Source organism: Ornithorhynchus anatinus, chromosome 4 (genome assembly GCF_004115215.2).
Source record: "Ornithorhynchus anatinus isolate Pmale09 chromosome 4, mOrnAna1.pri.v4, whole genome shotgun sequence".
Lineage (NCBI taxonomy): Eukaryota > Metazoa > Chordata > Mammalia > Monotremata > Ornithorhynchidae > Ornithorhynchus > Ornithorhynchus anatinus.
In genome coordinates this window covers 8,112,457-8,126,859 of record NC_041731.1, presented here as the reverse complement: position 1 = coordinate 8,126,859, position 14,403 = coordinate 8,112,457, and the positions used below count along the sequence as shown (strand labels likewise).

Here is a 14,403-nt window from a genome sequence, read left to right as displayed (position 1 = left end):
TTCATTCATTCATCCATCCATCCATCCATCCATCCATCCATCCATCCATCCATTCATCATCCATTCATTCATTCAATCATACTCAGTAAAAACACCCCACACAAAAGTCAGTCAATTGTATTTATTTATAGATAATGACAATAATGATATTTGTTAAGCACCTACTCTGTGCCAAGCACTATTCTAAACAATGGGATAGATACAAGGTCATCAGGTTGTCCCACGTGGGGCTCACAAGACTTCATCCCCATTTTACAGATGAGGGAACTGAGGCCCAGAGAAGTCAAGTGATTTGCCCAAAGTCACACAGCTGATAAGTGGCGGAGTCAGGATTCGAACCCATGACTTCTGATTCCCAAGCCCGGGGCTCTTGTCCCTAAGCCACGCCGAGAAGCGCTGTGGCCTAGTGGAAAGAACACGGACCTGGCAGTCAGAAGGCCATTGGTTCTATTCCCGGCTCTGTCCCTTAATAATAATGCTGGTATTTGTTAAGCGCTTACTGTGGGCCAAGCGCTGTTCTAAGCACTGGGGGAGATCCGAGATCCCACGTGGGGCTCACAGTCTTCATTCCCATTTTACAGACGAGGTCACTGAGGCCCAGAGAAGTTAAGCGGCTTACCTAAGGTCACAGAGCTGACAGGTGGCAGAGCCGGGATTAGAATCCATGACCTCTGACTCCCAAGCCCGGGCTCTTTCCGCTGAGCCACGCTGCTTCTCCAATCTGTTGTCGGGGAAAACAACCTGGTTTCTGTAAGAGGAAAATACCTTGACTGCGCACGTGGTCAATGGGCATAACGTGCTCACATTTTCAAGGAGAATTTGGCAAGATTTTGCCTCAAAAGCCTCTTAAACTCTGCGTAAACACTGGATTAGAAAACCGCCTAAAAGGAAACCGGTGGAAGGGATAAACAACCGCTCCTCAGGATGGAGGAGTGGGGGGCTGGGGTCCCCCAGTTATTAATGTGACAACCAGTTTCTAACATCTTCCTAAATGACCTGATAGAAAATGGGTAGCGAAATCTCCAACTCCGTGGATGCCACTCAGCTTTTCCAGGAGTGGAGGTGCCACGTAGCTGGGCCTAAACTGTCGAAAGACCTCATGGCTCTGAGCGGGCTGAGAAATAATCGAGGAGCTTCGATGTGCGTGGGTGGAAGATTCATTCATTCAATAGTATTTATTCATTCATTCATTCAATAGTATTTATTGAGCGCTTACTATGTGCGGAGCACTGTACTAAGCGCTTGGGATGAACAAGTCGGCAACAGATAGAGACGGTCCCTGCCGTTTGACGGGCGCACGGTCTGATCGGGGGAGATGGACGGACGAGAACAATGACAAGAGCGCTTACTATGTGCAGAGCACTGTACTAAGCACTTGGAATGTACAAATCGGCAACAGATAGAGACGGTCCCTGCCCACTGACGGGCTTACAGTCTAACGAAACTGGGGGAAAAAAAATAGGCCATTACATGATGAGGCGCTCAGGAAAGAGGTCTCCGAGTCCTTGATGATGGTGCCTTTTATTGGTCCAATGTGCAGCAGCAGTCAATGATATTTATTGAGCACTTACTAGGTGCAGAGCACTTTCTAAGCGCCTGGGAGAGTACAATGTAACAGAATTAAGAGACACGTTCCCTGCCCATAATGAGCTTACAGTCTAGAGGGGCATATAGCGGCCAAAAAAAAGCCCGCTGAAGGCTGAACGTTAACAGGATGGGGGATTAAAGCCGTTTCGCCCACACCTGAAATAAAGGCAGTCCTCGACTATTTCCTCTTTTGAATAATATTTAAACGCTTACTATGTCCTTGGAGCGTAAGCCCCATGTGGGACAGGGACTGTGTCCAACCTGATTATCTTATATCTACCGTAGCGCTTAGAACAGCGCTTGGCATATAGTAAACCCTTCAATTTCATTTAAAAAACAAAATGTGCCAGGCACTGTACTAAGCGCTGGAGTAGATACAAGCTAATCAGGTTAGAGAGAGTCCATCTCCCACGTGGGGCTCGCAGTCTCAATCCCCATTTCGCAGATCGGGTCACTGAGGCACAGAGAAGTGAAGTGCCTTGTCCAAGGTCACACAGCAGAGCACTATAATAAGCTCTGGGAACCCAGGTGAGAATTAGACCCGGGCCCCGGCCTTCGAGTGAATAATAGTGATAATAATAATAGTAATAATGATTTGTATTTGCCAAGCATTGTGCTAAGAACCGGGATAGATAAATATTAGCGGATTGAACACGGTCCCTATCTCACATGGGGTTCCTGATCGAAGAGATAGCTACCCTATCATTCATTCATTCGGTAGTATTTATTGAGCGCTTACTATGGGCAGAGCACTGTACTAAGCGCTTGGAATGTACAAATCGGTAACCGCTTTGCTCATTAAATACTAATGAATGAACGAATGAACACACTACCGTGGAACCTTTCTGATTCAATATAAATACAGTAATGTAGTTACAGGACTCATCTGTAATCGACTGAGGACGCATCTGAGGCCAATTCAGTAAAAACAGGGCTCTTGACCTTGGTTCAGGAAACAATTCCCTCATTTATGACATTTTTTCGATGAGAAAACCGGTTCTGCCATAACAGTGTTTCACCCTGAGATAGTTCTCGGGAACCAGCTGAGAATCTCAGTTTGAGAACTGCCAGAGCAGCCCACGGTTTTGATCACAGCACTTTAAGAGGGACACGGAAAAGCAGGAAGAGGTACGAATAAGATGGTTGGGGGGATGAACGAGCTTCCTCATGAGGAGGGTCTGGAATGATTTAGGGCTCTTCGGTCCAGAAAGATAATAGTAATAATAATGTCGGTATTTGTTAAGCGCTTACTATGTGCAGAGCACTGTTCTAAGTGCTGGGGTAGATACGGGGTAATCACGTTGTCCCACGTGGGGTTCACAGTCTTCATCCCCATTCTACGGATGAGGTAACTGAGGCCCAGAGAAGGTAAGTGACTTGCCCACGGTCACACAGCTGACAAGTGGTGAAGCCGGAATTAGAACCCATGACCTCTGACTCCCAAGCCCGGGCTCCTGCCACTGAACCACGCTGCTTCTCTGAAGCAGTAGAAGACCCGGGATCGGAACCCAGCCGGTGGTGGTTGTTTATGGCATTTCTTAAGCACTTACTAAGTGCCAGGCACTGTATTGAGCACTGGGGTAGATACAAGCTGATCAGGTTAGACAGCGGGCACGTTCCACATGGGGCTCACAGCCTTAATCCCCATTTTACAGATGAGGGAACTGAGGCACAGAGAAGCTGAGTGACTCGGCCGAGACTAGTGGCCGAAATTGCGATTAGAACCCCGATCCTCTCAGGCCTGTGCTTTTTCCAGGAGGCCAGGCTGTTTCTCAGTGTGATCCGGGCCCTTACAATATGCAGAGGACAATCCTGGGCTCCTGATTCACGCAGATGGCCGTTCGGGGTGCCTGTGTGTCAAGCATTAGGCTAAATGCTCATAGCCCGTGCGAAGTACGATACCTCCCCATCTGCGCTGGGTGCGTTGAGCTCTCTGAGCTCTGTGTTTTTGCGGATTTGGTCTCCGCTTCTGGCACGGGAGCAGAAGCAGCGTGGCTCAGTGGAAAGAGCACGGGCTTTGGAGTCGGGGCTCATGAGTTCGAATCCCAGCTCTGCCACTTGTCGGCTGTGTGACTGTGGGCGAGTCACTTAACTTCTCTGTGCCTCGGTTCCCTCATCTGTAAAATGGGGATTAAGACTGTGAGCCCCACGTGGGACAACCTGATTCCCCTATGTCTACCCCAGCGCTTAGGACAGTGCTCGGCACATAGTGAGCGCTTAACAAATACCAACGTTATTATTATCTGGGCCATCTCTGCTTCCCCCCGCCAACCCATTCAGTAAGCGTATTCCCTCTCCCTCCCATCGGATCGTCGGTTCCCGCAGGACAGGAACCACAGACCGGCCGAACGGAAGGAGCACGGGCCTGGGAATCAGAGGACCCGGGGTCTAACACCTCCGGTCGGCTCCGCCATCGGGCTGCTGGGTGACCTGGGGCAAGTCACTTCACCTCGCCCCAGTCTCCTCATCTGTAAAATGGGGGTTCGATACCCGTCCTCCCTCCTACACGGACGGTGAGCCCCACACGGGACAGGGACCGGGTCCAACCCGATCGACTATCGCAGCACTTGGAAGTGGAGCTCGACACGTAGTTCATTAATGAATTCTCCCCGTCCGGGGCCCGGCATTTCACCGTGAACACAGGAGGATCTGGGGCGGGGCAGGAGGCAGGGAATAAAAGGGCGGAGACGGAGAGGTTGGACAGGGAATCCTACTTTGCCCAGTCCCCGGGCCTTCTGGGTCGACTTGAGCGACTGACGTCGGGTGTGGATTTTCAGAGCGCTTGGAAGGTGATCAGGAATCTCGGAGAGACGGTGGGAATCCTGGCCGAGGGCCCGAGACTAGGTTTTCTGGGCTGCTGGATCTGACGGCGGGGAAGCGGATATAAATGCCACGACCGGGTCAGGTCCGTGGAACAGAATTCTCCCTAAAGGGAGGGGAGCACGTGGGGAACGGAATCCAAATGGTTTCCCCCACCAAATGTCTGCTCACCTGTGACTGAGCAGATCCCGTTCCAAAGGGCAATTCCCTGGAAACCAACGGGAGCTCAGCCGGCAGAAAGGAATAGTCTCGAAACCGTTGATTCTGAGGATCTGTCCCAGGGCTCTGCTCTTACTGGATCCTCAGTAGAAAGGGTCCCGACCCTTTCTATAAAATCAGGGAGCCAGAGGCCAGATCGGAGGCCACGCTGTGGTGATCCAGAGGGGAGCTCTCGGTGTGGGCGGGTTTTGGAATAAATCCACTTTCAGGATCTTGCTAGAGGAGGGTGTTGGTGCCCCTCTAGGCCAGCGTGGAATCCTTTCCCCCCAAATCCTGTTGCCCAAATAAAGCTTTCTCATTTGTCTGGTCCCCCGAACCTTGCGATGGTCACTGTTGAGGGGACAGAGGGAGTATCTGACTTTCCCCCGCTCCTTCCTCCGGGAAGCCCTTCTGGATTAACCACCTCCCGACCCCACCCTTTCCAGTTCTCCCAGAAATCTGCCCGCAATTAAGATTAGTTCGGGCACCAGATTACTCAGTCTTGGTGCCAAGGTTGGCCTTCTCTAATTTTGAACCATCAACAGTATTCATTTGGTGCCCGCTTACAGAACGCGGCACTAAATCCCGGCCCTGCCACTCGCCCGCTGGGTGACGCTGGGCAAGTCACTTCTCTGTGCCTCAGTTCCCGCATCTGTAAAATGGGGATTGAGACTGTCAACCCCAGGTGGGACAGGGACCGGGTCCAACCTGATTTGCTTGTATCTACCCCAGCGCTTAATACGGTGCCTGGCACATAGTAACAAACACCACGATATTATTATTAAGCCCCTGGGAGCATTCAATAGAATTGGTAGACATGATTGCCTTGCAGACTAGTGGAGGAGCTTACAGTCATCTAGATTTTTTTGTTTTTTAAAAACCACAATGCAGCTTTGGTTGGATTCTGATGACCAGCCCCTTCTCTTGGACACACCATCCGAACCTGGGTTTCCCAATACAGTCCTTTCCTGGATCCCCTCCTCTTTGGCCACATTTCTGACTCACCCTCCTGTTGGACTCTCCGAGCACACAAAGCCGGCACTCAGAGACACTTCACCACGAACACAGGAGGCCGACTGATTTTTCAAACTGCATTCTCGATTCTTTCCCGTCGGACTGTCCGCCCCTCAAGGCCAGGGACCGAGTCCTCCGTTCCACCTGTCCCTCCCTGGTTCCACAGCCCAGTGGGAGGCGGCGATTTCCAGCAACCATCTAGTGAGGCCGGCAGAAAAGCCGGTCATCTGAACTCAAGGACACATGGACACAGTGTGGCTTGGCAATTTTTTTTTTTTAAACTACAGTTACATACAGAAAATATCCAAACAGAACGCAGACCACAAAAGTAACGAAATGAATCATTCTCGACAATTAGCGACACTTTTTTCTCTCCCTTACATTTTCTCTTTTTCGGTGAGCTGGATCGAGTGCCCGCGGGGAGGCCCCTTCTCTTCCAGGCCAACTCCCGCTTCCCATCGGCCCCAACCTTTCGGCGACAAAGACCACCCTCTCCCCCTCGCTTTTAAACCGGAGGCCGACGACACGGTGGGACTCCACGGCCGTAAGGGCCGGCCTCTCCCCCATCCCGCTGGACAACAGCCCGGCCTGACTCCCGTGGGCCTCCCCCCGGCCCCCCGATTCCGTGACCCGGTTTCTAGTCTCTCCGGGTGGGATGAGTCGGAAGAACGAAAACACAAATCGAGTCGGGTGAGGTACAGAGAGGACACGGAATCCTGCGAACAAAGCGTTAGTTCTGGGGTTCGGTTATTTTAATTCTACATTCACGAGTTAAATAAATTACCCACAGTGAATACTGCAAAGAGGTTTGTGGCGTGCCGGCCGAGGCCGGGTAGAGAGACATGCTACAATCTTTAAAATCGTCTAGTTCTGGACCAGACAGGTAAGGCTCAGCTACTGTGTATGAATTTTACAGGGTCCGAGAAGGACAGGGTGGCCTAAGGGGGATGAGGGATGGAGGGGGACAGGGGAGGGGAAGGAGGAAGAAACATCTGCTATGTAAAAATGTCAGGATTATTTACAATTTCCTTCTTGACTGTCACTGAGACTTGTGCATACCACGCACACGCGTGCATACACATACATACAGAGACACACACACACACACACACACACATACACACAATCTCTCTCTCTCCCTCCTTTCCACAGCAGTGACCTGGGTGGGGGGCAGGAGGTAGGCCGGGAGCTGCAGTTTCAGACGGTAGCCAGGGAACGCTCTCGGGAACCCGTCAGGAGGGGTGGAATCCGGTCTCCGGGAACCCCCAATCTGAGCGGCCCGGGGAGCGGAGCCGGCGGGGATGTCGGAAATTCCCATTTCCCGCCACCGGCCCTGAGCCTTCCCGGTGCCGCCCTCCTCGCCCCTCAAGACGGCGGGACCTCAGCCGGGCGAAACCTGGCCGACCTGGGGGTCAAGATACGGCCAGCGGCAGGACCGGCACCCCGGTTCTCCGCAGGAGCACGCGGAGCTAAGTTTCCACCGGTCGGCATTCTTGAGCGGGCACCTGCGCGGCTTCTCTGCCCATCACCCCCTGGAGCCCTAAGAAGCCGTGGGGGAGGAGGTCCGCCCACTCGAAAACGTACGGGAGGGTCCTCGGGAGGCAGCGGGGGGCCCTCTGCTTTTGCTCTACGGGGATGGGGAACAGGGAGGAAAAAGGTAGGAGCAGGAGGGCACGTGGCTACCCGGGAGATGTTGAGGATCGGCCGAGGGGCACCCCCAAATCAGGCTCTCTCCCCTCGGTTCCGGCTACTGAGAATCCGCCTCCCCAGTCGCATCTCCACTCTGGCGCTATCCAAAGCACACAGGGAAGGGATAGAACTGTTTCCCTGGGGTGGCGGACGCCCCGTCTTCTGGGTGGCCTTGGTCACCTTAGGAGCGACGGGTCTCTGACCTCACCCCGGGTGGGCACGGTTGGACGGACGTGGGGGGCGACTCCCTGCGGGGTGCCCCCTGTAGCGTGCCCACCGGCCCTCGACAGCGCCACCGTCCGGGAGGCACATCGCCACCTCAGCCGACGTCTCCCCTCACTCCCGCCCCCCGCCCTCTAAGAACTACCACTCTCCCAAACCAGGACCCCAGGGTAGGGAAGAATCTGGGGTTAAATGGGTGGGGTGGAAGGCTCTGAGGGGTCTTCAGGGTGGCGACTCACAGCTGTGACACCCCCCCCCCCACCAAAGAGTACCCTCCCCTACGACCTCCCCGGGGCCCTGAAATTGCCATCTCCGACAGGACCACGGAGAAGATATCTCCCTCCTATATTTTATCATCCGAACCTGCGCCTCCCCGTCCGTATCCCCAACTCTTGCCCCCTCCGCTCGCCAGCCCAGACTCCCGACTCGCGCCTTCTGACCCGGATCCCCCATCCGGTCCCACATTCACTCCCACGTACCCAGACCCGCACCTGAGCCCCTAGACCTACGCCCCTCAGACCGGCTTCAAAGCTCCGACGCCGCCCGCCGGACGGCCGGGGCAAACACCCTCTTTATGGGAAACGAGAAATATCGGCACGGAGGCAGGCCGCTTGCCCCTGGAGAGCGGCCGGGTCGGATCTTAGACGGCCCGGCGGAAGCCCGAGACGCTCAGATTTCCCCAGGAAAGGACGGAACAGCCTCCCTACATTTCCCTTGCGGGATTCTCACCCCGCTCCTCGGCCTCTAAGCAAACGGGAGGGACTGAGAGAGCCGGGGGCGGGGAGGGGCGGACTGGGGAAGAGACGGAGAGGAGGAGGAGGAGCCCGGCCACCTTAGGGAGAGAGGACCGAGTGGCCGTTTCCCTTGGCACATCTGGGAAACGAACGGGGCTGGACGCACAACTGGACAGAAAGCCCTGATTTGGAGCACGGGGGGCGGGACGGGGAGGTAAAAGGGGGCGATGATGGAGGAGTGGCTCACTGCCCAATGAGTAGTCAGGCACGTGCTACTGCTCCTAACGCCGCCTGGATTTACGGCGGCAGAGGACGTCCTGGACTCCCGCACGAGCCGCCGGCACCCGGCGGCCATCACCGTTACCTTCCCCGCCCGCCGGCCACGCTGCCGAGGTAGCTCCGGCCCTGAGAACGCCAGGGCAGGAAAGGGAGAGGTGGGCAGGGTGCGGGGAGACCTCGGCCAAAGTCCGCCCCTTTCCTCTTAAGCCTTCGGCCACCGGGGAGGGAACCGGGTCCCGGGGAACGGGGACGGACACAATCCCTCCGAGGAGCGTCCCGCTCCTCCGGCCCGCGGGGGGGAGACCTAGACCACGGCCCGCTTCACAGGACCCCAAGCCGCCGGCCACCTCGGAGGACCCACGATCCAACGGATTCCACTGGGCTCACTTTGACCCGCTAGCCGTTCGGACGGGAACCGAGCCGAGAGCCGCCCCAGGATCCCGATTCCTAGCCCCGCGAGCGAGTGGCCCCAAGCTGTCCCGGCAAGTCACTCCGGGAAGGACCTCGTGGTTTTCCTCCACGCCGGTAGCTAGTGGGCATCGCGGTGACCCCGGGCTCCTGGCCAGACCACCGGGCAGTCTCCCAAAATGGCCCAACCCGATTTGGGTAGAACAGCCGCCCCACTTGGGAGAAAGTCAAAGGAGGGTCAGTCTGTTCCCCCATTTCCTAGTCCTCCGTGCTATAGCCTCACTCCAGCAGTTGAGCAATCCAAACTGGCCAGGGCACAGAGAGGGGGGGATCTCCCGAACGCTCAGCCAGAGTTCCAAGGGGCATCCGTCCACCTTTCACCCACGGCTCCTCTGACGAGTCTCTCTCCTAACCGTACCCACTTACGCATCAGGGCTCCCCGCAAGGGACACCCTGCCTGAGCTGCTATTAATCAGGCTAAATGCCTAATGCCCAACCGGGATGAGCAGAGGGGAGTTGGAGCAGAGCGAGATGGTTCTTTGGTATTTAATCAAAAAAAGCTATAAGAGGGAGGGTGATCTTCCTCCAGCGGATGGGGGTGGGCAGGAGGGGTCAGGAGAAGCAAGAGCCGCGATCGCCCGCCGCCGGGACACGGTGAGGGAAGTGACGGGACCGGCTCAACTGGGCCCCGTAGTGGGGCAGATCCTCGGGCACCTCTCTCCACAGGCACCGGGGCTCCTCCGCCCAAAACCCTCCCCAAGATCCCTTGGGGGAGAATGGGCCGAGGCCCAGAAGCCCCAGGCTCCCACTCAAAGTCCCGACGCTCGGCGGCCCAACTCTTCTGGTCAGTAAAATTTGGGCCCGAGAGCCTAGAAGGGCTTCAGGGAAGCGCGGGACAAGAGGGAAAACCGGACCCCCGGGGCTCTCCCGGGCAGTCGGCCGGAAGCAGCCGCGTGACCGCGGGGTTTTCCGAGCAGTTCCGTTCCTCCCGCCCCCTCCGCCGACAGGCCGGGGGCACAGAGAGGCCCGGGGCCGGGGCCGAGCCACCCCAATTGCTCTGGTGTGGAGAAATGCCTCCGAGGACCACAGCCCAGCGGAGCGGCCGGCGGGCGGACGCCGCCGGCCCTCCCAGTGTGGACTACAGGGAAGGGAACGGATCCGAGAGTCCTCTTTGGGGATTCGCAGGATCCTCAGAGAGCCCGGAAAGGGGAGGGGCGGAGGGATGGGCGGGAAAGGGAGGAGGTTGGGGAGAGGGGAAGATTTGCACCCTGCATTCCGAAAGCGTCTCTAAGAACTTACAAGGTCCGGTTTCTACGGCGCTGCTCCTTCCGTCTCCGTTAATCACAGCCTGTGCTCTGGGGTGGGGTCGGGGGGTGGGGGGAAGTCGGCACGAGACGGTCTAAAACCGGGCCCCTGCCCGAGTTCCTCAGTCATGACGGAACACGAAACAAAGTGAACTAGACATGAGAGACCTGGCGGCGGGGGGGGGAGGAAAGGGGAGCGAGTCTGCAGGTGCTGAAGAGGCGGGGAGGGGAAGGGAGCACGGCAGAGGGCGGGAGGGATGGAGGGAAGTGACGGAGAGGTCTGGGAAGGTGACGCCTAGAGAAGACGGGAGCGTCCGGCTCGCAGTACTGAGTTCCACCCCTCGACCCCGACCGTAGGCAGTCCTACCGACCGCCTTTCCAGCCACCCGCGCGGCGCTCCTCCTACCCACACGGATGCCGACTGATTGCCGGGGATCTGCTCAACGGGAGCCAAAGAAGGGCGTTCGAAATGTCCCCGCCGGAAACAAACCAAGAGTTCCGTTCTTTGGAATCTAACCCCCTCTTCCCGGCCCCGGCGGCCCCGGCCCCACGGTTGCATTCCCCAGGAGTTCCGCTCCCCCCGGCCCCTACTGAGACTTTTTGCCAGAGACACCCCCCGGCCCCCGCCCCAACACAACCCCAATCCAATCTTTCCAGGGGAGGGAAATCGTTTTCCATTTAACTTGCAATTCCCCAACGGGCCTTCCGCTCCCCGTTGCGCATCTGGTGCTTTTGGATTTTCAACGAGACCGCCACCCTCCCCGGCTTTCTCCCCGTCCCCCTCCCGCCGTGACCCGCCACTCCCCTCCCCGAAGCAAAACAAAAGAAAGAAATGATAGGCTTTTAATTTCAATCCAAGATGCCATCTGACGCAGCGGGTGGGGGCCCTGAATCCCAGGGTCAGAGAATTGTGCACTCAACCGTGATCTCGGGCCGCCTCCGCCCTCGCTCCTCCCCCAACGTACCGGAACCACCGGACCAGACCCGCGCAGGGTTGCCAGGGAGCGCTCTGCCAGCCACCAGCCAGCACCGCCCCCGGGGCCGGTTGGGAGAGAGCCGGGGGGCCGGCCGGTCTTGCCTGTCCATCGGGGAGGAGAGAAGACGAGAGAAGGAGAGGACAGGACAGGACAGGGAAAGGAGAGGAGGGAAGGAAGGAAGAGAAGGAAGGAAGGAAGGAAGGCTGAGACGGCTTACACCGGTGCCCACGCATGCAGCCTCGCCGGGCTCGCTTCCATTTCTACCACGGCCCGGCCCCCGCGGGATCGTGCCGGGCGCAGGCCGCCGGCCGAGGTAACTCTGGTTCCGCAGTGCTCTGGCTTGCTCCGGGCCCGGGCCTGGGCCTATTTCTGTATCTGGAATATAAAGAGCCGGAGGTTGATGTTCTTGGCAGCGAGCAGTTTGTTACATTCCACGGAGTCTATGATGGGGAGGGGTACGTATTCGGTCTCGTTGTTCTCGTTGGTGAAGACGAAGTGGTAGATGACGGGGTTGATCTTCACGTCGTCGTAGGGCCCCTTGAGCAGCAGAAAGGAGCACTCCATGGGCGAGTTGGTCTTGCTCTTCAGGATGAGCTGGAAGGACAGCGTGCGCTTGCAGGAGAGGTTGGGGTTGCGCTCCGAGTCGTTGACCCGCGCCTTCAGGACCCACGTCTGGTTCAGCACGGTGAAGCGGGGCGTCTCGTAGTAGAGCCGGGTGATGAAGTCGTCGGTGCGGTAAGGGCGGAACTGAACTTCTGCAAGGGACAGAGGGGGCAGGGGAGAGAAGGCGCACCGTTAGCGAGCCCGCCCCGGCAGGGCGCCGTCCAGCTCACGTTACCTGCGGCCCCGCGGGTCCGGCCTTCCTGGGCCCGGCGGGGGGGAGCGGCGGTCCAGGCGGGCTGATTCCGGAGGGACGGGACGCAGTGAGAGGGGACTCTCTGCGCTTTAGTTTTAAGTGACAAATGACCTACGGGGACCACTTGAAGATGCATGAGCTTGGCGGTGGGTGGGTGGGGGGGGGGGAATAGGAAAAAAACAAAACAAAAACACAAACACGGTTAATGAAAATGAACAGGAGAGATAAAAGCCTCAAGAGGACAGTCCACGAGTCGGTTCCCGGGGCCAGGATGGCCCCCGGGAAACCACTACGACCTCCGGGCGGCCGCGGCGGGGCCGACCCCCGTCCGTCCGACTCCGCGGCGGCCGACCCCAACGGCCAGGGGCCGGCTTTCCCACCATCCGTCTGGCCAACCCCGAAACGATCCCCCGGACGGAGGTGGCCGGGGACCGGAGGCGCCCCCCGGGTCGGGCCGCTCGGTCTGGGGGGACGTCGCGTTGGGGGAAGAGATCCAAGTTCCGAGGACGGATGCCGGCTGCGGGGCCAAAGCCGAAGACACAGACAGGATTCGGGTCTGAGAACAACACACAGTTTATTTGGACTCGGCATACACAACGGTACACGAGGTAAAAGGCACAGACGCTGCCCGGCCGCGGCGCCGACCGGCGGGGAGGGCGGCCGCGCTACAGACTCGGCTTTTCGGAAGGACGCGCGGTGCCGGTTTGGGTACAGAAAGGCGGGAGACAGTACGCCGGGGCGGAGGGGAGCAGTCGAACCCGACCTCTCGGGGGGCAAGTGCTCTCGGCCCAGTCCAGCGGACCCCTCCCGGACCCCTGAACCAGTGGGCTACCTCCCGGTTAAGTCTTTACGGTACATACCAAGCCTCTTCGGAGAGCCGAATCTACAACCTTCCCGTGCGAGTCACACGATTTTCCCTCTTCGTCGGGACTCGGGAGAGAGGCAGGGCGAGCCCCCGGGGCAGAGGGGATCCGAGCTCTCGGGCTGGGCGGATACCCGCTCCCGCCCCTCCCCATCCCGCCGGCTCCCCCCGCCCGTGGCCTTTTCCAGCGCCAGATCCGGTCTGCCTCGGTGTATCCAGGCGCCCTCGCTTCTGCTTCCCGTTTGATCCCCAAGTCTTTCCTCAATGGCGTCGGGGGAGGGCGGGCTCCCGTCCTGCCGAGAGCCGACACGCAGCCCGCCCGAGGCTGGCCGCGGAGCCCAGAACCGGATCCCGAGCTCTCCCTTCCCGAGCCCCGGCCGTCCTGCGTTCGGGGAGGTCTCGGCCGGTGCGTTCTCGGGGGACCAGCCTCCGTGGCGCAGCGGGGAACTGGGGTCTGCTCCCTGGTCCAGCCCAACTGCTCGGGGTCGGGGAGGGAACGGGGAGGGCCACGGACCCTAGGGCGCGCCGGTCTGAGGCCACTCCCTCGTGGCGTCTTCGCCAGGTTTAGAGCCATTTCCGTCTTCGGTGGGAAGGGGTGCCCGAGGCAAGATGCCGGCTAAACCGGATCCCCGTGTCTTCTCCCAGAAGAGCTCTGGCTTGGACGGGCTGGACCCAAGCCAACCCTCAGAGGCAGCACGGCTCCCGCCTCAAGCTCGGGTTCCCGAAGCTGGAAATATCCAGGAAGGAAACCTTCTGCTCCCCGGAGATCGAGGGGCCGGCGGCACCCGTCAGCATTTAGCCCCGACGCCGTCCTCCGAGGAACGCATCGACAAGCCCGACGTCGTGCCCGTGGGGCTGGCTCGCGCCCGAGACCCGAGCGGCCCAAACCTACCCGGCGAGCTACTACCGGGGCGTAGAGGCAAGGCCCCCAGGACGCCAGGAGGAACCCCGAGCTGAGGTTTCCGAGGGCCGGGGGCCGGCGCCTGCCGGCGGCCTCTGCAAGACCAAGCCAGGTAATCTGGCATCGGGAAGACGGGCGGAGCGCTAACCCCAAGCGGCCCCAGGCCTCTGCATCGTGAACGGACCGCCGATCCCGGGACGGAAGCCCGAGGGCGGTTCTACAGTGGAACGACGGGCCCGTTCCCTCGGTCCGGGTCGGCGGGGCGGAGGAAAGAGAGAACCCGAGAGAGGATTCTGAATGAAACGGCACGAGGACCCCAGGAGGAGGGGCGAACCAGGGGTCCGTCAGGCAGCTGGCAGATTCCCTTTCCGTGTCCGATCGGTCTGGGGGGGGGGACGGCCCCGATGGCACCACTCTGGTGGGCTTGCGATCCCCCACTTCTCTGGTCTTGCCCGCTCCCGGGTACCTTACCTGCTTCTCAGGAAGGTGGAAACCAGCTTCCTTGATGGCCCTCAGGTGGGGGCGGCCCGAGCCGGGGGCAACTCCTGCCCA

The 14,403-nt window shown here is 58.7% G+C and overlaps 1 protein-coding gene across 1 annotated transcript in view; it reads right to left on the bottom strand.

Annotated features, from left to right (window-relative positions):
- Nucleotides 1-11,084: 11,084 nt before the first annotated feature.
- The window catches only part of CYHR1 (cysteine and histidine rich 1), a 30,397-nt gene continuing 27,078 nt past the window's right edge, over nucleotides 11,085-14,403 (bottom strand). The window contains exon 6 of the mRNA XM_029062564.1: nucleotides 11,085-11,987. Coding sequence (XP_028918397.1) covers nucleotides 11,596-11,987 — 392 coding nt within the window. The 3' untranslated portion in view covers nucleotides 11,085-11,595. The remainder of the gene's footprint in view (nucleotides 11,988-14,403) is intronic.